At 43.1% G+C, this 26,379-nt stretch overlaps 1 protein-coding gene across 1 annotated transcript in view; it reads left to right on the top strand.

Annotated features, from left to right (window-relative positions):
* The window catches only part of LOC132821800 (segment polarity protein dishevelled homolog DVL-3), a 121,857-nt gene that overhangs the window by 36,480 nt on the left and 58,998 nt on the right, over positions 1-26,379 (top strand). Inside the window, exon 4 of the mRNA XM_060834604.1 lies at positions 21,271-21,377. Within this exon, the coding sequence (XP_060690587.1) occupies positions 21,271-21,377 (107 nt within the window). The remainder of the gene's footprint in view (positions 1-21,270; positions 21,378-26,379) is intronic.

Genomic DNA, 26,379 nt, shown 5'->3' with positions numbered 1-26,379 from the left:
TAGGACTTGTGCTCTTCTTGCACTTACCTTCAAAAAGTAAGTGGTTGTTGACATTTGATAGAATAAAGTTCCTGTTTGGGGTTCAAAGAGCTGAGTGCCCTCTCAAACCAGCACCCTTTGATTTAAATACCATTGCCATCACTGAGTTTCCTCCCTCTAATTGTTTGTCATTTCTTAAAAAAAAACATCTGATTCACTCGTGCCTTTTTGGTAAGGAAATGTCTGGTCCTTATTTGGTCAATTCTATCTGTGGTTTCAAACCCACAATGATGTGGTTGACTCTCAGCTTCCCTCTGAAATTACCTAGGAAGCCATTCAGTTCAAGTGATAGGTAACAAATACTGCTCTTGCCATTAATGTCTACACTTTTATGCAAGCTTAAAATCAACATTTGTTAGCCTTGCTACAATCCAAGTCGATGTTAACACTAGACAAATAAGATCCCAGATTAAAATTTGGCTTGATGGCATAATGTTTTGTTTATTTTAAGCTATGAAAGTCAGCCACAGAAACCAATTACAACAGTCTGTGAGTGTACTTTTAATATGAAGAATAATGTGTTTTATTAAAAGGAATACAACCTATAACACTAGACAAAAAAAAAGTGCGTTTTTATTACAAACATCAGAAAGGGTTCAAACTTTCATTATTTCTTTTTACCCAGAAGTAAGTTTACAATCGCCAAACCCCAGTGAAGATTCACCATTATCTTCCCATTAAGGCTTCTTATGAAGGCTGGCACAGCTACAGCTGATTTCCTTCCTTTAATTTCCTGTGCATTTCGTTGATGCTTTTCTTCAGCTGATGTCTCTCCCTGAAGCACACAAAACAAACTGCAAACTAAAAGTCACTTTTGGGAGAAAACACATCAGCTCCCTAAACTTAGTTTTCAGCAGTGTTTTAGGATTTCGTACTGGAGAGTTCAACCCTGCGGTCTCCACTCCCTGGCTCTGTCTGTCTGTCTCTCACATACTCTCTCTTGCTCTCTCTCACTCTCTCTCTCTCTTGCTCTCTCTCACACACACACATGTATACATTTCTCTCTCTCTCTCTCTCTCTCTCTCTCTCTCTCTCTCACACACACACACTGACTTCTGGATTTTTTTAGTTTGTTGTATCCCTGGATCCCTGTCACTGGGTAACAGCAGTTTTTGTTTAAACATTTTTAAATGAACTAAACCAGCAATCCCACCTGTTTCCCACAAGTGATGTGAAATCTCATGAAAAATAAGTGTATACATACAAGCCTCTAGACTTCTCAGTACCGAGAATAACTCAAAAATGAAACAAAACTGTGTTTCCCCCTATTCTTAACACAAAAGATAAATTAAATTTAAAGTTACACATTGTTGCTCACAATGTATTAAATTCTAGGGAACACAATCATCACCTGAGAATCATTTGTAATTTAACCTCAGGATTCATGTATTATTTGGAGATGTTTGCTCTGTGCTCCTTCCAAGGCCAGTATGTCCTTCCAAAGTATGGAGTCTGATAACACACTGATCATGTGCCTTGAGATATTTTGCTGTGATCAAAACACTATATAAACGCAGGTTGTTAGTTCTTACAAGTGTGTATATTGGGTGTATAAATGATCACTGTAGTCCTATCAGGGAGACAGTGGCATGGAAGGAGGTGTCCAGACCTTAACATTATTGAACTCGATATTGAGACCCGAAGGCTACAGGGTTCCAAGGTGGAAAATGAGATTTGTTCTTCCCGCTTGCATTGAGCCTTGCTGGAGTACTGCAGCAGGGCTGGCGACAGAGATATTGGCCAGGGAACACGGTAGTTTGTTGATGTGGTAGGCAACTAGAAGCTCAGGTTCATGTTTAGGGACAGAGCATAGGTGTTCTGAAAGCAGTCGCCCAGTGTCAACAATGTGACTCACTCTTAGCTGCGTCTGGGTAATTACAGATTAGCAATAAATTAGCCTAGCCAGCGACACCCACATGCCGCAACTATTTTTTTTTGAAAAGAAGCACATGTCTATTGGCTGTATATATGATTAATCCTGAGAGCTCCCCCAGTAACACTTCCCCTGTCCTAGAGATAAAGCTTGAGTGAAGGAAAGCTTCAGTGGCCAGATCGTAATTACCAGGTTAATCCTGCAGAGGGGCTTGAGAGATTTATTATTTAATCACCTAAGAACGAGGCATCACTTGTTTCCAGGGTGGTTATCTGAGAGAGGAGTCTAAAATATTTAAACGACTCGATATTGTACTTCCAAAGAAAGTGTAGAAGGAATTGAAAACATGAGAATGTAAACCAAAAGATGAAAACTAAGCTATTCAGGAGGGAAATCAGAGAATACTTTATTCACACAAAGGGCAGTGGAGATGTCGGCTTTTCTCCTGCAAAACACTTTGGGTTCTGAGTGTCATACAAGGGTTTTGTGATTTTGTTGGATGGGTTTTTGTTGGGCAAAGTTGCCCAATCATAAATGAACAATCCGGGTAAAGCGAGTTTCCTAAAAAGTACCCATGTCATTGATAATACCATCACATTTTCAAAAGAAACTGTAACTCTCACAAGGGATTGGGGTAAATTGTTGAAGAGAAAGAAATTACAAGGCTGGAAGGAAAGGACAGAAATGAAATTAATTAGATAGCTTATTCAAAGGGCTAGGACAGGCACTTTGGGCTGAATGGCTGTCTTCTGTGCTTTAAGACTGTATGACCGTCTTCAAGATTGAGATGCCTTTGCAGCATATTGAGATGTGTGGTTGGAAGTGAACCTCCCAAACCCCTTATATTCCACCCCCAAGCCCATTCCCAGAGCTCGTAGAGTGAAGGTACCAGACAATAGTAGGATGGAATACCCTGATTTGATGGGGTGAAAGGTGAGCTAGCCTGTCTGTGATTGTGGGCATTGGAGATCTCTAGCAGCTTCCCTCAGTTCAATGGCAATGCTGAATAATTTCTTCAAATAGAAACACAGTGGGAAGAATTGGAAATGCTCCCTTTTGCTCTTGTTTCTTTTCTTTGTGCTGCTATGGTAACCATCACCGCCTTATTCCACCCCCACCACCACAGCCTCCGCTGTAATTGTGGACTGGGCTCGAGGAATTTGCTGTTCTGCTTGCTGGCCAGTTTATCCCAGTCATTATCGGATTAGAGAGAACGTGGTCCTGCTGCAGAAGATGCATTGTGCCTGAATTCCAAACACGACATTTATCTTATTATGTTACTGGCGGAGCTAACTCTCTCCACTGTGGGGGGGATGGTGAGTTTGCAGCTGAACACATGGCTCCTATGTTAGGCACAAAACAAAAGGATGTGGGATAGAATCGATAAAATAGAATTGGCCCTTAGGCCACCTTGAGCCTGCTCTGCCATTCAGTACCTTGTGGTCCATCTTCTACATCTATTCCACTCTTCTGGCCATCTCTGTGTTTCCTGATTTCATTAATGCTCAAAAATCTATTGATCTCAGACTGGAATGTACCCAGCCTTACATAGGAAGTAGTTAGAATCTAGATAATTTCTTTAACAATTCCCGATGTAAGCATCTGTAAATGTCCTGGAGAGGGTAGTGTTGAGCTTCCTTTTTGAACCCATGGTAGTCCATTCGGTGTAGGTACAGGTCCAAACAGGTTGGTTAAATAAAAAACAATGCTGGAATGTGGTGCCACAGATTGTGGTGGAGGCAGATTTAGTTGTGGTTTCAAGAGGAAATTGGATCATTACCCAAAGAGGAACAGTTTGCTGCAAGAATAAGATTGGGCGTTGCACTCACTGAATTACTGATGCAGGAAACCCAAGTGAACACAGTGATCTAAAAGGTCTCCTTTTGTGTTACCACTGCTCCATGATTCCATAAAATCAAAGCACAGCAGAGACTTTGAACAAGCCACATCCAACTGAATGTGTGAAAATGTTCTCGTCCTTGCAGTCTTTTTAAAAATTATTCCCTTGTGGAATGTGGGCATTGCTGCCTAGGAATTTATTGCTCATCCCTAACTTACAACAGTGGTGTGCTGTCTGCTTGAACCACTGAAATCTATTTGATGTAGGTAGACCCATGATGTTGTGAGGGAAGGAGTTCCAGAATTTAACCCAGCGACACTGAAGGAACAGCAATATATTTCCAAGTCAAGATGGTGTGTGGACTGGAGGGGAACTTGTAGGTGGTGGTGTTCCCATACATCTGCTCCCCTGTCCTTCTCGATGATACCAATTGGGGGTTTGAAGGTGCTATCTTAGTAGACTTGGTAAATTTGTAATGCACCTTGTAAATGGTGCACACTGCTGCAAATGTGCATCACTGGTGGAGGGACTGAATGTTTGTGAATGTAGTGTAAGTCAAGTGGGCTGTTTTGTTCTGGATAGTGTCAAGCTTTTTGAATGTTGTTGGAACTGCACTCTTCCAGGCAAGTGGGGAGTATTCCATCACACTCCTGAGTTGTGCCTTGTAGATGATGGGCAGGCCCTGGGGAGTCAGGGGGTGAGTTACACATTGCAGGATTTCTAGCTCTCGCCTACTCTTGTAGCCATAGTATTTATAGATTACCACAATGCCACCAATTCCTGGAGAGTTGGTAATGTAGCATTAATGTTACTGGATTAGTAATTAGCAGTCCTAGTTTAATCTTCTGGTGACATGGGTTCAGATCTCACCATAGCAAATGGTGAAATTTGAATTCAATAAAAATCTGGAATAAAATGCTAGCCACTGGCCACTGTGTAATCACTGTTGCAAAAGCCCATCTGTTTCATTAATGTCCTCTAAGCAAGGAAATCTGCTATCCATAGCAAGTCTGGCTGGCATGTGACACCAGATCCACAGGAGTATAGCTGACTCTTAACTGCCCTCTGGGCAAATTGTGAGGTGAATTAATGCGGGCCTAGACAGCAACATGCACACCCCATAATGGATTTTTGATTAAGTAGCTAGATATGTTCAGCTTCTGTTCAGTGGTACACCCCAAGATGTTAGTGGTAGGGAATGTATTGATTGAATGTCAGAGGATGAAGTTAGGTTCTCCCCTGTTGGAGATGGTCATTGCTTAGCACTTTTGTGGCACAACTATTACTTGTCAGTTGTCAGCCGAAGCTTGGATATTGTGCTGGTTTTGCTGCATTTTGACATGGACTGCTTCATTGTACAATCATCAGTGAACATCATCACTTCTGATCTTATGATAGAACGAAGGTCATTGATGAAGCAGCTGAAGATGTTGGGACTACGTCACTACCCTAACGAACTCCTAAAACATAGAACATAGAAAAGTACAGTGCAGAACAGGCCTTTTGGCCTATGATGTTGTGCTGAGAATTAATCCTAATGTAAAATAAAATAACTTAACCTATGCACCCCTCAACTCACTGCTATCCATGTGCATGTCCAGCAGTCGCTTAAATATCCCCAATGGTTCTGCTTCCACCACCTCAGCTGGCAACACATTCCATGCACTCACAACTCTCTGCATAAATAACCTACCTCTGACGTCACCTCTATACATTTCTCCTAATATCTTAAAACTATGACCCCTCACACCAGTCAATCCTGCCCTGGGGAAAAGTCTCTGGCTATTGACTCTATCTATTCCTCTCATTATTTTGTATACCTCGATCAGGTCTCCTCTCTTCCTCCTTCTCTCTAGAGAGAAACGTCCGAGCTTGGTCAACCTCTCTGCATAAGGCAAGCCCTCCAGTCCAGGCAGCATCCTGGTAAACCTTCTTTGCACCCTCTTCAAAGCCTCTGTATCTTTCCTATAGGAGGCGACCAGAACTGGACACAATATTCCAAGTGTGGTCTCACCAGGGACTTGTAGAGCTGTAGCAAAACCTCGCGGCTCTTAAACTCGATCCCCCTGTTGATGAAAGCCAAAACACAATATGCTTTCTTAACAACCCTATCCAACTGGGTGGCAACTTTGAGAGATCTATGTACTTGAACACCAAGATCCCTCTGTTCCTCCACACTGCCAAGAATCCTGTCTTTAATCCTATATTCAGCATTCGAGTTCGACCTTCTAAAATGCATCACTTCGCATTTATCCAGGTTGAACTCCATCTGCCATTTCGCAGCCCAGCTCTGCATCCTGTCTGTCGCACTGCAGCCTGCAGTAGCCCTCGATACTATCGACACCTCTAACCTTTGTGTCATCTGCAAATTTACTAACCCACCCCTCACCCTCCTCATCCAAGTCATTTATAAAAACTACAAAGAGCAAAGGCCCAAGAACAGAACCCTGAGGGACCCCACTCAACACTGACCTCCAGGCAGAATATTTTCCATCTGCAACCACTCTGCCTTCTGTCAGCCAACCAATTCTGAATCCAGATAACCAAATCTCCCTGTGTCCCATACTTCCTGACTTTATGAATGAGCCCAGCATGGGGAACCTCATCAAATGCCTTGTTGAAGTCCATATACACCGCATCCACTGCTCGACCTTCGATGACATGTCTTGTCACTTCCTTGAAGAACTCAGCAAGATTTGTGAGGCATGACCTGCCCCCTCAAAGCCATGCTGACTGCCTTTAATCACGCTGTACTTTTCCAAATAGTCATAAATCCTATACCTCAAAATTCTTTCCAAAACTTTGCTAACTACAGACGTAAGACTGACTGGCCTGCAATTGCCAGGGATTTCCCTGTTCCCCTTCTTGAAAAGAGGAACAACATTCGCCTCCTTCCAATCCTCCGGTACAACTCCCATGGAGAGTGAGGATGCAAAGATCTTCACCAGTGGCTTAGCAATCTCCTTTCTCATTTCCCGGAACGGTCTAGGATAAATTTGGTCTGGGCCTGGGGACTTATCAATCATAATGTTTGCCAAAACTTCCAGCACATCAACTTCATCAATCTTGATCTGGTCAAGACTGTGTCCCAGCTCCTCAAAATTCTCATTCACAACAAGGTCCCTTTCCTTCGTGAAAACCGAAGCAAAAAACTCATTTAGGGCTTCCCCTATCTGCTCAGACTCCACGCATAAGTTCCCTAAGCTATCCCTGATTGGCCCTACCTTCTCCCTGATCATTCTCTTATTCCTCACATATGAGTAAAATGCCTTTGGGTTCTCCCTAAAAGAATCCTGCAGAGATGTCCTGGAGCTAAGACCTCCAACAACCACAACCATCTTCCTTCTGTCAGATATGACTCCAACCAGCGGCCAATTTTTTTCTAATTCACATTGACTCTAGTTTTGCTGGGATTCATTGATGTTTCACTCAGTCAACTGAGGCCTGGATGTCAAGGTCAGTCACTCTCATGTTCTCTCTGGAATTCAGTTCTTCTGTTCATATTTGAATAAAACTATAATGGGGTCAGGAATATAACCCATGGTCCTAGCATAACCCAAACTGAGCATTAGTGAGCAGGCTATTGCTAAGCAAATGCTGATTGATATTGTTGATGACGCCTTCCATCATGTTACTGATGATCACTAGTAAATTGATGGGCTGGTAAGCTGTGTAGTTGGATTTGTCCTGCTTTTTGATTGCAGGCAGTTTTCCACATTTTCGAGTAGATGCCAATGTTGCATCTGTACTGGAATACTGTACAGGCTTGGGGTGTGGATGTTCTGGAGCACAAGTCTTCAGTACTACTGCTGGAATGTTGTCAGGTGCCTTAGTCTTTGCAATATCTCTTACCTACAGCCATTTCCTGATATCACGTGGATTGAATTGAGTTGGCTGAAGACTGGTATCTGTGATACTGGAGAAGGCTGAGATAGATCATCCACTCTAAAGGTTGTTGCGAATGCTCCAGCCTTATTCTTTGCTCTGATATGGTGGGCTTCTCCCTCATTGTGAGTAGGGATTTCTGTGGAAGTACCTCTGCTGATGAATCGTTTTAGTCCACCACAATTCATGAATGGATATGGCAGGATTGCAGGCCGAACATCTGATCCATTTGTGTGGGATTGCTGAGCTGTTTCTATCGTTTGCTATTTGGCTCACAAGTAGTCTTGTTTAGTAGCTGTACCAGGTTAACACCTCAGTTTTTTTAGGTGTGCCTAGTGATAGTGCCACAATGTGAAGGCAGAACTTTGACTTCATAAGGAGAATGTGGTGGTCTCTTTTACCAATATTATCATGGACAGATGCAACTATCGCAAACATTGGTGATGAGGAAGTAAGCTTCCTTTTCTTTTATTGGTTTTTTATCACCTGTTGCAGACCCAGTCTAGCTGTTATGTCTTTCTGGACCTGAGCAGCTCAGTCAGAAGTGTTGCTGCTGAGTCACTCCTACTGTTAGACAATGAAGCACCCCACCCCCACCCAAGGAGTATTTTCTGGGCCCTTGCCACCCTCAATGTTTCCTCCAGTGGTGTTCAGTGTCTCTGCTGTGTCTGTCCTGCTGGTAAGAGAGGTGAGGTGATGGTGTTAACTGGGACATTGTGTGCAAGGTATTGTACTGTGTTGGGTTGTTGCTTGACTAGTTTGTGATAAGGCTGTGCTGATAGTGGCACAAGCCCCCAGAAGTTAGTAAGGAGAACTGTGCAGAATTGACAGACCTGAATGGCCATGGTTGTTTCCAGTGTCTCAGTCAATGGTCTATCCAATTACATTCCATTTTAGAGACTTTTTAGCAGCTGATACACATGAATGCCTTGCTAGGTCATTGCAGGGGACAAATCAACAAAATTGGTGTGATCTGGAGTAAAGTGCAGGCCAGACCAGGTAAAAATGGAGAATTCCTTTCCTAAAGCTTATTATTGAACCATTTGGGTTTTTACAATAACTGGCAATGTTCTCATGGTCATCATTAGACTTTTAATTCCTGTTCAGTTTTCAATTTGATTTTCCTTACCTGCTGTCATTAAATTTGTACCTGGGACCCAGAGCATTACCAGCGTCTCTGGATTCCTAGACCAGTATCAATACCATTGTGGCATCATCTTCACAAAATGATAAACCTCCTATCTTCGGACTAAATGCTATTCCCTTGTGCGGAGCATGGAACCTGCAGCTCTGTGGACCCACAGGATGAAGAGGTTGATTGTGGGGGAGTGATTGATCAAACAGCCATGGATTACCTGGATGTTGTCTGATCAATCAGTCAAGGAAACCACTGCATCTGTTTCTTATTCACTGAGGAGGCGTAAACATTACTGAACATCATTTTTTGTCCAACCCTAATTGCTTTTGAAAAGGTGGTGGTGAGCCACTTTCTTGAATGGTCCTTCCAGTAAAGGGTGAACCACGACATTGTTCGGAAGGGAGATCCAACTTTTTGACCCGTGATAGCAAAAGATCAGCAATATAGTGTGATGGCATGTGATGCAAGTTCCAATGAGTCTGCTGCCCTGTCATCTTAGATGGTAGAAGTCAGAGTCTTGTTGGGTTACTGCAGTGCATCTTCTAAGTAGCACACGGTGCTGCCATTATGCATCAATAGTGGAAGAAGTGAATGTTTAATAGGGTGGACAGGGTGCCAGTCTGCTGGCTGCTTTGTTTAACAGGAGGTCAAGTCAAAGCTTGAGGCCACACTTAGTATTATAGAACTGGAGTATTGCTGAAAACACAGGCACGCAAAGCCTTTTGCCTTGTCATCAGGATCAATGCAAGAATGTCAAATTTCAAAGGGAATAGCAATTCGTGATGTAAAAGAAATAACATGCTGTTTATTTAACAAGTGGATTCTGATTAGTTAAGTGTTGCAGTCTAGAATGCACCGAGGAACAGGTGTCGTCAAGTTCTTATTTAATCGAGAAAGGTGCAATACCTGAACATGTCCTTCCTGTTTCCAGAGGACAGGCCTTACATCTGAATGTATTGGGCCGGACTGATGCTCTCGAATTGTTTGTTGGTGTAATTCTTAGCAGTTTGGAATTGTTCAGTAAACACAGAAAATGGTAGATTCACATCTAATGCTGAATACTTATATTTGTGGTTCACTAGAATACTAGGTCAATGAAGGGTAAACCTGAGCAGGGAATACGTTATTGTGCATTCTCTCAGCTCCGCTAGACCGCCCTTCTAGCTCACACCTCCAGGTCACCTGACCTGCCCTCTTAAGGGCATACATAACAGATAGATAGAATGTTCTGAGTTTTGCAACTTCAGATAGTACACTGTGTGCTGTGAGCAGGTAAAGAGATGTGCTGTCTGATATGATACACCAGTTATGACGTGTGGCCTATATTCCTGGCATCACATTGGCTTTGAAATTTACACACTACATCACTCAGTGTTGTGGGAGGCAGAACATCTTTTGGACATTTTAGCAGAGCCTGTTAGTGGTGAAGCTGACTATTTTCTAGTCAATCTGTTCAGCAATGTTACTTCCCACCTCCAGAGAAGCTGGGAATTGAACCTGGGTCTCCTGGCTCGGTGGTAGGGATACTACTATTTCACCTCAGGTTCCTTCATGTTGCTGCCACATGACAGCAGATTAAAGCAACTTCATCTGTTGCTCAAAGTTTTGCAACCTTCCTCAAGTTGTCTGTGGTAGACTGGGCAATATTCAGTATTGGAAATCTTATACTGATTTCTGAATGTGAACTCCATACAGCCAGCAGTGATCTGACTGGGATAACCAGAATTCTGTAGAATAGATTTGCTGTGCTCAATTTCAACATCAAGCTTTCACAGTGAACAGTTGGCTTGAGGATTGTATAAGATGATCCAAATAAGGCCACTTTTATAGCATGTGGAACTGTAAGAATCCCACCATGTACATTGACAACTGAAGGCAGATGTAATAGAAAGCATGGTTTACATTGGATTTTGCAGTAAGCTTGTGAATGAAAAGGTGGTTTTGAACTGTTTCATTTCCCAGGTGAATTTGAGTGCAGGATTAAAGTGTGGAGGGAATTCTTACACAAGGCTGTGGAGTCAAATGCAGCTCCCTCCTTAACAGCACAAAATGGACTGCAGCGGTTCAAGGGGCAGCTCAATGCCGCTTTCTTCAGGTTGGCAATAAATGCCGGCCCAACCTAGCTTCACCCAGCTGGTGAATGAATAAAAAAGTGGGGGTCATCTACGTTTTGGAAATATGCAAATAGCAGCAGGTCAGGAGCCATTCTTTTGAAGAAGTGTTTCCTGTGGAAATTGACAAAGATGTTAACAAGAACTGGGTGTGAGGGGAATCTTGTGACAACGCCATCTGTTTGGTCTGACGTGATGTCATTAAACCTGAACTGAATTGTGTGAATTGCTAAGTTCATAAGTTTAATGAATGTGAATTTTGAAATAGAGGTGTTCTGTCTCTGAGGAATCATGAGTAATTCTGAACATTGCACATCATCAGCAAACATCCCCACTTCTGACCATAAGGCTGAAGGAAGGCTGTTGATGAAGCAGGTCATATTGGTTAGATTTAGAAGACTGAGCTGGGAAATTCCTTCACCGATGTCCTAGAATGAGATGACATGGACCATCTTCATTTGTGACCGGTATAACTTTAACTAGTGATGAGTCTGATTCCCATTGATTCCAGTTTGGCCAGAGTCCTTTGAAGCTACACCCCATCAAATGTTACCATACTGTCAAGGGCAGGCATTTTCATCTCACTTCTTGAAGTTAGCTGTTTTGTCTATCTTTGGACTCAGGCTGTAATAAAGTGAGGATTCAACTGGCCTTAGATAGAATTCAGAATGTGGGAGCCAGCAATAAGTACCTCTGAATTGTTTTGTCTCAAGTTACAGAGAGTTTCAGCAACATATGAGAAGTGCTGAATTCAGCGATATTATTGAGGTGGAAATCGGCGATTGTAATGTTGGCACTGGTGCGAAGATTAGATTAGATTAGATTAGACTTAGTGTGGAAACAGGCCCTTCGGCCCAACAAGTCCACACCGACCCGCCGAAGCGCAACCCACCCATACCCCTACATATACCCCTTACCTAACACTATGGGCAATTTAGCACAGCCAATTCACCTGACCCGCACATCTTTGGACTGTGGGAGGAAACCAGAGCACCCGGAGGAAACCCACGCAGACACGGGGAGAATGTGCAAACTCCACACAGTCAGTCGCCTGAGGCGGGAATTGAACCCAGGTCCCTGGCGCTGTGAGGCAGCAGTGCTAACCACTGTGCCACCGTGCCGCCCTAAAGAAGAGTTGGGCAGCCTGATAATTTTGAGAGAGTGGAGGAGTCAAGAGAGTTGGTAGAAAGGTGGAGCTGAGTGGCTTCAACACAGTTGTGGATCCTGGCATTCTGGTTTCTGATGATGTCACTGAGGAGTAACAGATGAATGACAAATAGGGGCCAAGGAGGATGCAAGGGACATTCCAAATGTAATGGTGCAGGAACAGGACAGGATGGCATTGCACGTAATTATTTGGCTATGGTTAGAGAGAAAGAAATGGAACCAGATTAATACAATTCCACACAGCTGGAAGAGGATGTTATGGTCAATTATTGAAGAGCTTGCAGACCATTCATAAAGGGTTGGAAGGAAGAATCACAAAGAATGTCAACAATAACTGTCCGTCCACCTACCTTTGTGCCATTTGCAAACTTAGCACTAATGCCCTCAGTTCCTTAATTCAGATCGTTAGGAATATAATAATGCTCCCGAACAAACAGTAGTTGTATCCCAATCTTAGATACAGAGTAAAGTGCCCTCTACCGTGTCTTTTACAGATTGTGCAAATGTTTTGTTTGGACATTGTAGTGTTTCCTGAAACGCTATTTGCTTCCACCAGGGGGCAGTGAGCTGACACAGTTCAAGAAGCCAACGTACTTTGGAATGATGGCTGCAGATTTGTGGCTTTTGTTGAAATCTGTCCATGTTTATTTGGCTCACTCCTCTGTGAATCAACAGCCAAGTATTCTAACAAATTCTACAGTTGCTCCAAGGTTAGTCTAGGTATTGTGTAAATATTTGGTGGTAAGAATTCCAGATTTCCATTATTCCTGCTTTTAAAATAAAACTTCCTGGAATGCCTCCTTCTAATTGAAGGGAGTTTTGGGCCTGGTAGTTCTATTCTATATTTGTTCCTGAGCTTGTCGAATGCCATTCGTGGTTCCAGCTCAGATGCATAAGATCAATGTTGGTGTTAGATATTTTCTAAATAACCTGTTCAGGGATGTGATTACACACCTCTATAGCAGATAGAACCTGAACACAAGATTGCAGGCTCAGAGGTAAGAACACTACCACTGTGACACAAGCCCTAATGCTGGTGTTACTGGGCTGTAGATGAGGGGGACCAACTCTTGTCATTATCACTTGACCTCGACTTGAACCTGTGTGAATGCTGAATGAGGGTACGATCAGGTTTGGATGTGATGCTCCTGTAGTCGCACAGCGTTACTAACCTTTGCTGCCTTGTAAAGAATGAAGTTAAAAATCACACGACACCAGGTTATAGTCCAACAGGTTTAATTGGAAGCACTAGCTTTTGGTGCACTGCTCCTTTATCAGGTGGTTGCGGAGCATAACACCATAAGACACAGAATTTATTGCAAACAATTACAATGTCACGCAACTGAAATAATATATTGAACAAACCTGGATTTTGTTAACCCATTCCATCTTTTAGAATGGGTTTCAGATTTCAGTTCATTAAGATGTAAATCCCAAAACTTCTTTTAAGTCACCTTCTCGAGATAACTTAAGGTTTTATAACAAAAGATGACACCTGGTAAAGCTACAAAACTGAAGAAGGGCTCATTCCTGAAGAAGGGCTCATGCCCTAAACGTCGATTCTCCTGCTCCTTGGATGCTGCCTGACCTGCTGTGCTTTTCCAGCAACACATTTTCAGCTCTGATCTCCAGCATCTGCAGTCCTCACTTTCTCCTACAAAACTGAAACACTTGCATGCCAAACAGCATAAGCAGTAAAAAATGAGGTCTGCAGATGCTGGAGATCACAGCTGCAAATGTGTTGCTGGTCAAAGCACAGCAGGTTAGGCAGCATCTCAGGAATAGAGAATTCGACGTTTCGAGCATAAGCCCTTCATCAAGCAGCAAGTGATAGGCAAAGCTAAGCAATTCCACAACTAATGGGTCAGGATTAAGCTCAACAGACCTGCCACATCTAATAATTAAACATCACATGAGAGAATGTGCCTGGAAAAAACTCCCCATCCTTGATAATGGGTGATCCCAGCACATCAATGCAACAGATAAGGCTTGAAGCATTTGCAACAAGCTTCAGCCACGAGTGCCAAATAGGTGATCCATCTTGGCATCTTCCAGAGGTTCCCAGCATTCAATTGTCAGTTTTATACATCTCCACAGGAAATTAGTAGTGGTTGGATGCATTCAATACTATAAAGGGCTATGGGCTCTGACAACACTCCAACAATAGCATTGAAGACTTATGCTCCAGCACTTGCTGCAGTCCTGGCCAAGCTGTTCCAGTACATTGGACAAACAGGCAGAAAACTAGCCACCAGGATACATGAACATCAACTAGCCTCAAAAAGACATGACCCACTCTCACTGGTGTCCTTACATACAGATGAGGAAGGACACCACTTCGACTGGGACAACACATCCATCCTTGGACAAGCCAAGCAGCGACACACATGAGAATACCTAAAAGAATGGTATTCCAACCAGTATCAACAAACACATTGGACGCCATTTGCAATCCTCTGAGTAAAAGAATATGGAAATGACATCACAAAGGCCCAACAATGTCTCCTCTTCCCCAGGCAGCTGAGGAAATTTGGCATAACAGCGAATACCCTTGCCAACTTTTATAGTTGCACCATCAAGCGCGTCCTGTCTGGATGTATCACTACCTGGTATGGCAATTGTACCATTCAAGATTGGAGACAGTTACAGAGAGTGGTGAACTCAGCCCAGACAATCACAAAGGCCAACCTCCCATCTATAGAATCCGTCTAACAAGCCCGCTGTCAAGGAAAGGCCGTCAGCATTCTTAAAGATCCATCCCACCCTCGCAATGCTTTTCTACAACTTCGATCATCGGGGAGAAGGTACAGAATCCTGAACACCCGCACCAGCCCGTTTCGCAACAGTTTCTACCCTACTGTTGTTAGAATACTGAATGGACTCTCAAACTCTTAACATTCGCCTGTACCTGTGTTTTTGTTTTTGCTGCTGTTTACCTATTATTTACTATCTATGCTGCTTAACTCTGTGATCTGCCCGTATTGCTCACAAGACAAAGCTTTTCACTGTGCCTCGGTACACGTGACAATAAATACAATTCAATTCAATATTCCCTAGTATGGTGACGAACCGTCTGAAAATGAACCTTCCAGCTCAGCAAGCGAACTTCAACTGAGCTACAAATCTTCTCAAAACTTGCTGTTCCAATACACCTAAAACACTAGCATCTGTCCAACAATGTGGAAACTTGCAGGGCTATATCCTATACACAAAACGTGGGGCAAAAGCAGAAATTACTGGAGAAAGTCAGCAGAGCTCTGGAGAGAAAGTGAAATTAATGTTTCAAGGTAATGTTTGAATTCAAAACATTAACTCTGCTTTCTCTCTGTCTGGCAGTTTCTGTTTTTATTTCAGATTTCCAACATCCACAGTTCTTTGATTACGTTAGTGGAGAATGAATAGAATCTGGCCAAGTACAATCCCGTCAGTTTATTCTGCTTAGCAATAGCCTTCTCACTGACACTCTGTTAGGGTTCTGCCATGACTGTTCATCTACTGAATTCATTACAGTCTTGGTTTAAGCATGGACAAAAGAGCTGAATTCCAGAGGTAAGGCGAGAGTGAGTGCCACTGACTTCAAGACCCCATTTGACATGCAAATGTGACATCAAGGAACCTGAGTAAACCTGGAGTCAATGGGAATCAGGGAGAAAAGCCTCCACTGACTGGTACAAAAGGTGATGTTTCTGGTTTTTGAATATCATTGGGTCATCGAGCATGGAAACAGATCCTGTGGTCATTCTTGTCCATGCTAGTCCCACTTGCCTGCATTTGGCCCATATCCCTCTAACCTTTCCTATTCACATACCTGTCCAAATGTCCTTTAAATATTGTCAGCGTACCTGCATCGATCACTTCCGCAGGCAGTGTCTTCCACATACAAACCACCCTCTGTAGGAAAAAGTTGCCTCTCAAGTCTCTTTTAAATCTTTCTCCTATCACCTTAAAAAAAAATGTCCCCTTGTCTTGAACTCCCCTACCCTACTTGCTTTATTTATGCCCCTTATGATTTTATGAACCTATGTAGGATCACCCTTCAATCTCCTATGCACCAGTGAAAAAGGTCCCAGGCTGTCCAGCCTTATTACTCAAACCCTCCAATAAGGTTAGATCACATGGGATTTAGGGAGTGCTTGCCAATTGGATACAAAATTGGCTTGACAGTAAGACACTGAGGATAGTGGTGGAAGGTCGTTTTTCGGATTGGAGACCTGTGACCAGTGGTGTTCCACAGGGATTGTTGCTGGGTCCACTGTTTGTTATCTATATAAGCAATTTGGATGAAATATAGGAAGCATGGTTTTGTACATTTGCAGATGACACCAAAATTGTTGATGTGGTCGACAGTGAAGAAAGATATCACTGATTACGACAAAGGAATCTTGATCAATTGGGCCAATGGGCTGAGGAGTGGCAGATGAGGTTAATTTGGATAATTGATGTTTTGGTAAAAGGAACACTGGGAAGGACTTATATAGTTAATTGTAGGGCCCTGGTTAGTGTTGTAAAACAGAGACCTAGGAATTCGGGTACGTAATTCTTTGAAAGTTGCATTGCAGGTAGTCAGGGTGGTTAAGACTGCATTTAGCATGTTTACACCATTGAAATCAGAGTTGCGATGTCATGTCGAGATTGTACAGGCCTGTTCTGGAGTACTGTCTCTACTTCTGGTTGCCCTGTTATAGAAAGGATTATATTAAATTGGAGAGGTTCAGGTCATTTATCTCCGCTCCAAGACTTCTGTTTCAGAGTTGCTCAGGTTAGTGTCCTAGGCACACCCGTCTTCAACTTCAATGCTTCTAAGTGTCATGCCATTTACTGGAAATGTATCCTTACGAACATTGGCATACAAAGGGATCTTGGGATGCAAATGCAAGTTTTAGCAAGGGAACAAAAGAGGTTTACCAGGATGATGCCTGGAATGGAATGTATTAGCAAAATGAAGATATCTGACAAACTTGGAATTTTTTCAATAGAATGTCGGAGGCTGAGGGGTGACCTGATTGTAGGATATAAAATTATGAAAGGGATGGATAAGCAGAGTCATTTTACCAGGATAGAAATGTCAAATATTAGCAGGCATAGGTTTAAAGTGAGAGGGGCAAAGTGTTAAAAGAGATGTGCAAGGCAAGTCTTTTGCAGAGACAGTACTAGGTGCCTGGCACATGCTGCCGGGGAGGTGATAGAAGCAGATATGAAAGCAACGTTTAAGACAGACATCTGAACAGGAAGGGAATAGAGGGATACAGACCATGTGCAAGCATATAAGGTTGGTTTAGAATGACATCATGGTTGGCACAGTCATGGTGGGCCAAAGGGCCAGCTCCTGTGCTGTTCTGTCCTCACCTTCCCTCCATCATAAAACCAGAATGAAGGATGTTCGCTGACGATTGTAGGTACAGCACCATTTGCAACTCCTCAGACACTGTAGTAGTCTATGTTCAATGGAGCCAGACCTGAACAATATCTAGACTTGGGCTGACAAATTACAAGTAAAAAGTGAGGTCTGCAGATGCTGGAGATCAGAGCTGAAAATGTGTTGCTGGTTAAAGCACAGCAGGTTAGGCAGCATCCAAGGAACAGGAAATTCGACGTTTCGGGCCAGAGCCCTTCATCCTGATGAAGGGCTCTGGCCCGAAACGTCGAATTTCCTGTTCCTTGGATGCTGCCTAACCTGCTGTGCTCTGACAAACTGCAAGCAAATTTTTAAAAATGTAACTTAAAATCTAGGAGCAAGAATAAGCAATTCAATCCTGCTCTGTCATTTAATACAATCATGGCTGATCTCATCTCTGCCTCAACTCGGTTTCTTGCCTAGTTTCCTGATGAAGGGCTTTTGCCCGAAACGTCGATTTCCCTGCACTTTGGATGCTGCCTGAACTGCTGTGCTCTTCCAGCACCGCTGATCCAGAATCTGGTTTCCAGCATCTGCAGTCATTGCTTTTACCTCCGTTTCTTGCCTACCCCACCCATAATCCCTTGCTAATTAAGGATTGGTCTATCTCCTCCTTAAATGAATTCCGTATCCTGGTGTCCACTGCACTCTGGGGCAGTGAAGTCAATGGTTTCATGACTTTTTGAGAGAAGTAATTCCTTCTCATCTCTGTTTGAAATGTGCCACCCCTTCACCTGAAACTATGACTGTTGCTCTACCTTGGCCCACAAGGGGAAGTATCCACTCCACATCTACTTTGTCAATGCCGTTTAGCATCTTATATACTTCAAATGGATCTCTGCTCATTCTTCTAGAGGACAAGGGTGGCAAATATGTGAGAACACCAAGCTAAACACTACCCTAACTTGGAAGGATATTGCTCTTCCATCACTATTGCTGGCTCAAATTTCTAGAATGTCTACCCTTAACAGAACTGAAATAGACTGAGCAGTTCAAAAACAAAGCTCACCACCATCCCTCAAGGTCAACTAAGGATAGACAATAATTGTTGGCTCAGCCAGTGTCACGTACATTCTGTAACTAGGTGAAAAATAAAATGAACAGAGAACTTCCCTTCACGATAAATGTTTACCGGTAACTATTATCTGGTTTAATAAAATGTGATCAACCATTGAGGGACATATATATCAGAAGTGTATAGGAATGGGGGAGAACATTTAGCCCATCAGACTGTCCCACCATTCTTCATCTTGGCCGATTATTTCCTTAGTACCATTTATTAGCACTAACTCTGTAAATCTTAATGTCATTAGTCTCCAGAAATCAATCTGCCTTGAGCTTACTCAATGACTGAGCTTGCCCAGCCCTCTGCAAATTGCAAAGATTCACCTCCATCTGAGGGTGAAGATATGCTCCCTCATCTCAGTCTTCCCCTAATTGTGAGATTATATCCCAGGTTCTAGAGTTACCAGCCAGAGGAAGCGTCCTATCTACAACCACACTGCCTCTCCCTGTAAAAATCTACCAAAAGGTAAAGTCGCCACAGTTTTATCAGACCATAGGACTGGTGGCAGTTGAGCTGAGGGTCACCACACCTCCGGCAAGAGGAGAGGTTGAGAAGGACCATCCTCCATTGGTAACCTCAGCTGTGTGGGAATTGGACCCGAACTCTGCATTGCAAACCAGCCATCCAGCCAACTGGAGTGAGTTGTGTGTGTCTGGCATGTGTTTTTGTGGAGCCCAGCTGGAGTTTTGTGATAGAATAGAGCTGTCCAGCACAGGAATGGGCCATTCCGCCCGTGATGCGCAATGTGATACACCAAAATGATTGTCATGATCTCCTGAGTTGATTAAGCTAATTAAAATTCAGCCACCATAATCTGAATAAAAGGACAGCAAAAACCTTTTGCTACAGGACTACAGTGGCTTTACTGGGCTTTCCAAAGGGGTATGTGATATACCAAATGTGATATGCGTTCCTATATTATTGGATCAATGTAAAGTTAACTATCATAGTTCCCCTATTTAAAAAAAAGTTAGTATCAGTTTATTAGCACTGCAGTAACAACTACTGTACTGCACTTGGTACAGTGCCAAGCACAGGAGTGATTTAGGGAAGCAAAAATTGAACAATTTTAAAATTATCAAAGTGCAGAAAGCTGGAAAAAGGGTTAATCATTTACTTTTCCCAATTGAGGGCCATTCTTTATCATCATTTGAAGAAAGTGGAGCAGACTTGAAGTCTTGTTCCAGGTGGCCGTGGAGTGAGATTGGGAAGGTGGAGGAATATCTGTGACAATATCTGTCACTGGGGTGGCAGGGTGGCTCAGTGGTTAGCACTGCTGCCTCACAGCACCAGGGTCCCAGGTTCAGAGTTTGCACATTCTCCCTGTGTCTGCATGGGTTTCCTCCGGGCGCTCCGGTTTCCACCCACAGCCCAAAGATGTGCAGGTCAGGTGAATAGGCCATGCTAAATTGCCCGTAGTGTTAGCTGCATTAGTCAGGGAGAAATGGGTCTGGGTGGGTTACTCTTTGGAGGATCAGTGTGGACTTGTTGGGCCGAAAGACCTGTTTCCACATTGTAAGGAATCTAATCTAATCAAAATCTGGGATTGTACAGCACTGCTGCTGCAACAATCTGATCTTCCTGATACCCGTCTGGTCAACTGTGCTAATAGCTCTCATTCAATATAAAAATCAATGCCACAACTTTGGTCCAATGCACCAAAGGGCCAACTACTTTAGCACATTTTAAACAAGTTTTTCTAATGATATCAGCTGCTCTGGAGTGTTTATGCTGCCCAGTGGTAACACTAGGAGGTTGAAAGAGCTGTCTAATAAATGTCACTCTTTTCACCACGAGTACTGTAATGTTTTTAAAAAGAGAATTTGAAGAGTAGATATCCAATTCTGCAGAGAGTTCTACTGGTGAAAGCATGCATCCTACACTGTACAGGCCGGGTGCATTTTTAAGAAATCTTCCACTGGCTGTGCAAGACCTTTGCATTGAATGGTTTTCTGGGCCAAGTCATGGTGTGTCCAGAGTCATATTTAGGTCAGAGTGTGTAAGGATGGCAAATCAGTGAACCTGATGGGTATTTCCAACCATAAGTGATTTGTCTCATGGACACCAATGTTGAAACTGGCTTTTTATTCCAGATTTAATAAGTAAATTCAAGTTCTACCATGTGATTTAGACCTAAGTTCCTGGAGTTAAGTCCAGATCTCTGGATTACTGGCCTAGAAACATTAGCATAGAGTCATACAGCATGGGAACAGACTCTTTGGTCCAAATAGTCCATATTCCCAAACTAAACTTGTCCCATCTGCTTGCACCTGGCCCATATCTCTCCAAACCTTTCCTATTCATGAGCTTGCCAAATGTTTTTTAAACACTGTAACTGTACTTGCATTCAGCACTTTCACTAAAAAAGTTACCACTATGTCATTTTAAATTTTTTTCTCTCTCACCTTAAAAATATACCTCCTAGTTCGAACTCACCAACCCTAGGGGAAAAAAAACTCTTTGCTATTCACCTCATGACTTTACAAACCTCTATAAGGTCACCCCCTCAATCTCCTAAGCTCCAGTGAAGAAGTCCCAGCCTTTCCAGTCTATTTTTATATCTCAAACCGTCATTCCTAGCAACATCCTGGTAAATCTTTTCTGACCCCTCTCCAGTTTAATAATATCCTTTTTATAACAGGGCGACCAGAACTGTACGCAGTGCTCCAGATGAGGCTTCTGACATTCTTAATGCTTGGAATCCTCTGAGTCATGGTGGTCTGTAGGATTGATTTTAATTTTCTTTCCTCACACAGTGCCAATGCAGCCGGAAGTCAGGACAACCTGGACAATGAGACGGAGACAGAGTCAGTGGTCTCCTCACGAAAGGAGAGGCAACGCCGGAAAGAAGGTCATGAACATGGTGAGTATTTCTTATTGAGTGGGTGATTTTTCCCATGATTCTCCCCAAGTAGTTCATCCACGTGTGATTGATTGACACCACATGTTCAAATATGTACTCCTTCCAACCTGGATGTTCAGTAGCAAGTGTGTCTAATCTACCAGATGCACTGCCAAAACTTCACCAAAGCTCCTTAGACAGCACATTCAAACCTACAACCATCTAGAAAGACAAAGGCAGCAGATACACGGGAACACCATTGCCTGCAAGTTCATTTTCCTGAGCCGCTTACTGTCCTGACTTGGAAGTATGTCACCATTCCTTCAGTATCTCGAGACAACATAGTGGAATTTGCTCCCCAGCAACATTGTGGGTCTACCTGCAGCTCATGGAACTGCAATGATTCAATAAAGCAGTTCACCACCACCATCTTCTGAAGGGCAGCTAGCAATGAGCAATAATTGCTGGCATAGCCAGTAATGGCCACAATGAACAAAAATATATAGGCATGTGATTTTCAGCATAGAAACAGGCTGATTTGGCACAACTGTTCCATGTCAACATTAGCCCTCCAGACGAATCACCACCCTCTCTAACCTGGGATCCTATTCCCCTGCATATTTCAACAAGGTAATGCCAGGTAGGGGGCTGGGTCATGAACTGTTTCCACTACCAGTCTGATGAATGATTTCACCTCCTGCTCTATGTCAGCTATTTCTGCCGCCTTTTGGAGCCAGATTGAGCAGAATTGAAATAATTGGAGGCATTCTGAGCAGGAAGGAAGATGGTCAATGGAAGCCAATTGTCTCAGTCCCAAGATATCACAGCAGAAGTTCTTCAGTGTAGTGTTTTTAGATTAGATTAGACTTACAGTGTGGAAACAGGCCCTTCGGCCCAACAAGTCCACACCGACCCGCCGAAGCGAAACCCACCCATACCCCTACATTACCCCTTACCTAACACTGCGGGCAATTTAGCATGGCCAATTCACCTGACCCACACATCTTTGGACTGTGGGAGGAAACCGGAGCACCCGGAGGAAACCCACGCAGACACGGGGAGAACGTGCAAACTCCACACAGTCAGTCGCCTGAGTCGGGAATTGAACCCGGGTCTTCAGGCGCTGTGAGGCAGCAGTGCTAACCACTGTGCCACCGTGCCGCCCACTTATTTCTTGGCCGAAACATCATCATTGCTACATCAAAGACCTTCCTTCCAAGATAAGGTCATACGTGGACAGGTTGGCTTATGGTTACCCCATTTGCGACTCCTCAGATACAGAAGCAGTCCATGCCCAAATTAGTCAAGACCTGGATAACCTCCAGACTTGGACTGATGAGTGGCAAACAACATTTGGGCTACAATTTTCTTTACCATCAGAGTAATTATAATGTGGATTTTTCCACCACTTGGAGTGGCCGAGGCATATAGAACAGATACACGGGGATATCTGGAGGAAAAAGGAATAGAAGAATGTGATGCCAGATTGAGGTGACATAGTTTGGGAGGTAGCTTATGTGGAACACAACCTGCTGGGCTGCTATACTGCATTGGTATAATTTTCTATATAAATGTAAAGGTAGCTTATTGATGTGTTTCTGCCAAATACTGTGCACTGATGCAGCCATTTTCAATGTATATATGTGCACTCCATGCTCATGGAACCCCAAGTTAATAACAATAGACTGAGGCCAAGAGAGAACCAATCTCCCATCCCCATCACATTGCAATATTCAATTAGTTATTAAATACTGTGTTAAAAACTGTGTTCATTGGTTGTAAGCTACTTTAGATATCATGAGATCTTGAAAAATGGATATAGAAGTGTACCAGTCTTTGTCTTTTGCCCAGATTTTTATTGCAATTGCTCCAACTGAGAGTACATTCCATTTGTTCATCATTTTCTGACACTTTCTGTTTTTCTCTCTCTCTCTATTTGAGACATTATTTTAATCTATCCCTCTGATCCAGCTTTCAATCAGTCACACCCTACACCTGTCACTCCATCACTCGTTGCTGTGCGGTCAGCAGCTGAGGCCCAAAGCTCTGAAGCTCCATCTCTAATACTCTTTTCCTGTCTCCTAATTTCAGCACTTTTTTTCACTTTACCCCTTTGACCTATCCTGATGTTCCTTGTTCTGTGGCTTGGAGCCAATTGTAGTCTGACAACATTTCTGTGAAGTGCTCGAGCGCATTACACTACTTTCAAGACGATATGTAAATGTTGTCTTTGTTGTGTGAAAAGGAAACCACATAAGTACTATGGCTACAACAGCAGCTCAGGAGCTGGGGACACCTGTGACAAGTGAGTTCCCCCATCTCCCCCAAAGCCTGTCCTCCTTGTACAAGGTAAAAGTCAGGATCCTAATGGAATATTCCTCACTTGCCGCAATTAATGAAATTCCAATAACACTCGAGAAGCTTCCAGGATAAATCAGCTGGTTTGACTGGTACTCCATTCACCACCTTTGCCATTCAATCCTTTCAGTTAATGCAAGATGTGCTGCAGCAACTCACCGATGAGTTTCTTTGTCTATATCGCCATTTCTTAAATGTCAGTGTGTCACATTCCTTCCAGCACTGTGAGATTACAGCAACAGTTCAAGAAGGCACTTAATCATCACCACCTTCTCCAAGACAATTAGAAATGGTTAATAAATGCTGCCAAAGAAACCCACATTCTGTGGACACAATTTTTTTCAAAAGAGTCATAGAAACCGTACAGTGTGGAAGCAGACCATTCAGCCAGAGTCAACTAGAAGAGCCATCTGGACCCACTCCCCACCCTATCCCTGTAACCCTGCATTTCTCATGGCTAGTCTATCTAGCCTGTACATCTCTAGACATTACAGGCAATTTAGCATGGCCACTCCACCTAACCTGCACGTCTTTGCGTTGTGAGAGGAAACCAGAGCACCCAAAGGGGCTCACATAGACACTGGGGGAATGTGCAAACTCCATACAGATAATCTCCCAAGACTGGAATCGAACACCGTTACCTTGTGCAATGTGACAACAGTGCTAACTGCTCAGCCACCATGCCTTCAACCAATCCTAAATATTAGTTAAATCTACATTTCTTTGTCCCACTCCCTCCCTCAACCTTGGAACATCTGGGACTGTCAGTATTTATAAATGTTCACCTTCTCCTGGAAATACTCATCTGCCAGTTGTACTGAAGCTAAAAATCATCTCTTGTTATTATTTGTGGGATCTTGCTATGTATAAAATGGCTGTTGCAGCACTGTTGAAAATGCAACATCTGTATTTTAAAAATACTTCCATGGTTGTATAATATTGTGGATGATTTGAGACAATGCAAGTGGGAAATATAAAAGTGAATTTTTTCTATTTGACAAGCACTGAGACCTCTGATAGCTCACCGAGTGTTACCAGCTAATTCGAGATCAGTCCAGGGCCTGTACAGCACTGCAATGCATTAATGTTGTAAAGTTCAAGATAATATTACTGACAGAAACTCTCACACAGGCACTAACCTGCATTCATTCCACTCCATTGTATTCCAGTCAGCTGACCTCAAGCCAGGCAGCTGACCTCTGTACTGTTTCTTGTTTTCCATTCCCTGGTGTTTGCGCAGTTGTTGGAGAGGGAGGTGAGTCTGTGTGATATATACTGGCCCTGGCTGCTGTTTTGTGGCCTCTGCTGGCATGTGTAAGCACAACACCAGGGAAGGGGCCAAGAGCATTGATCGAGTTACACCTCAGAAGACAGAATTGTCATCAGAAATAGTAACTGAGGAGAGCCAAATCTTATGAAACATAATCAGTTAGGTCCTGACCCCTTGCTCATGCATATTTCAACCTCGCTATGCCCCTTATACCCCCCTGCTTGTCTCCTTTTCACTCTCTGTCATTAGATAATGGTTGAAAACAGAAATCCTACTGCTGTTTTTAACCCGGCCTGGATAATTTCTCATCACTTCTCCCTGTTTTAATACTTATGATGATTTATGGGCAGCACTGGCTGTGCCGACATCTATAGCCAGTCTGATTGGCCTGGAGAAGGTGGTAGTGAGCTGCCATCTTGAATTGCTGCAATCCATGTGTAGCACAGTGCCTTCTCTGGCAGTGTAATGTAACTGTATGGTTTTCAAAGGGAATTTCAGAGACAGTTAAGATAAAACCACATTGCTGGGTGTCTGGGATGACATATAAGGCCTGACCAGGCAAGGATGACAGATTTCCTCCCCCGAAAAACGTTAATAAACCAGATGTGTTTTCATGATAATCTGGTAGTTTCAGGATCATTATTAACGAGGCTGGCATTTTATCCCAGAATTTCTTAATGAAATTTAATTCCCTCATGTGCTGTTGTGGGGTTTGAGTTCACATTTCAAGTTATGTTTGCAGAAGTGTTTTGAGCCCCAAAACTCCAGCTCCTTCTTTAACACACAGATTTATGTCACGTCTCGCCCAGGTTACTTCACACACAGCTGTTTTCCAATAACAGAGGTCAAAGTTCAGCCTTAACAAACATCTGCACAATTTCACATAAAGATGGTTAAAGCTATGGCGATCTCGCCAAAGTGAGGGAGGTTCATCGATGAAATCTCCTGTTGGTTTTACTTCCGAGTTCCCAGGAACATTCAATTAAAATAATGCCCATAGCCAGTCGTAGCCTGTCAATGTTCCTGCTCAGATTGTTTTGCCCAGCATTAAACAGGAAATAAAAATTATAATCCCCTTAGCACACAGAGTTTCCATTGGACAATGAGAAATTGATGGCATTGTTGTTATAATTTGAGGCTTGTAATTTAAGTCTTCAAAGCCCACTGTGGCAGCTGTGGAATTTCAATTTAATTCATAAATCAGAAGTGTCAAATGAGTCTCAAAAAATAGTGACTAAGATACCATCGTCAATTGTCATAAAAACCCACCAGATTCATTAAAGTCCTTTAGCGAAGAAAACAAACCATCCTTACTTGGTCTGGCTTACATGTGACTCCAGACTCTCAGCAATGTGGCTGACTCCCAACTGTCCTGTGGACAATTAGGGATTGGCA

This window comes from Hemiscyllium ocellatum, chromosome 13, assembly GCF_020745735.1.
Source record: "Hemiscyllium ocellatum isolate sHemOce1 chromosome 13, sHemOce1.pat.X.cur, whole genome shotgun sequence".
NCBI classification, from domain to species: domain Eukaryota; kingdom Metazoa; phylum Chordata; class Chondrichthyes; order Orectolobiformes; family Hemiscylliidae; genus Hemiscyllium; species Hemiscyllium ocellatum.
This window is presented reverse-complemented; position numbering and strand designations above follow the sequence as displayed.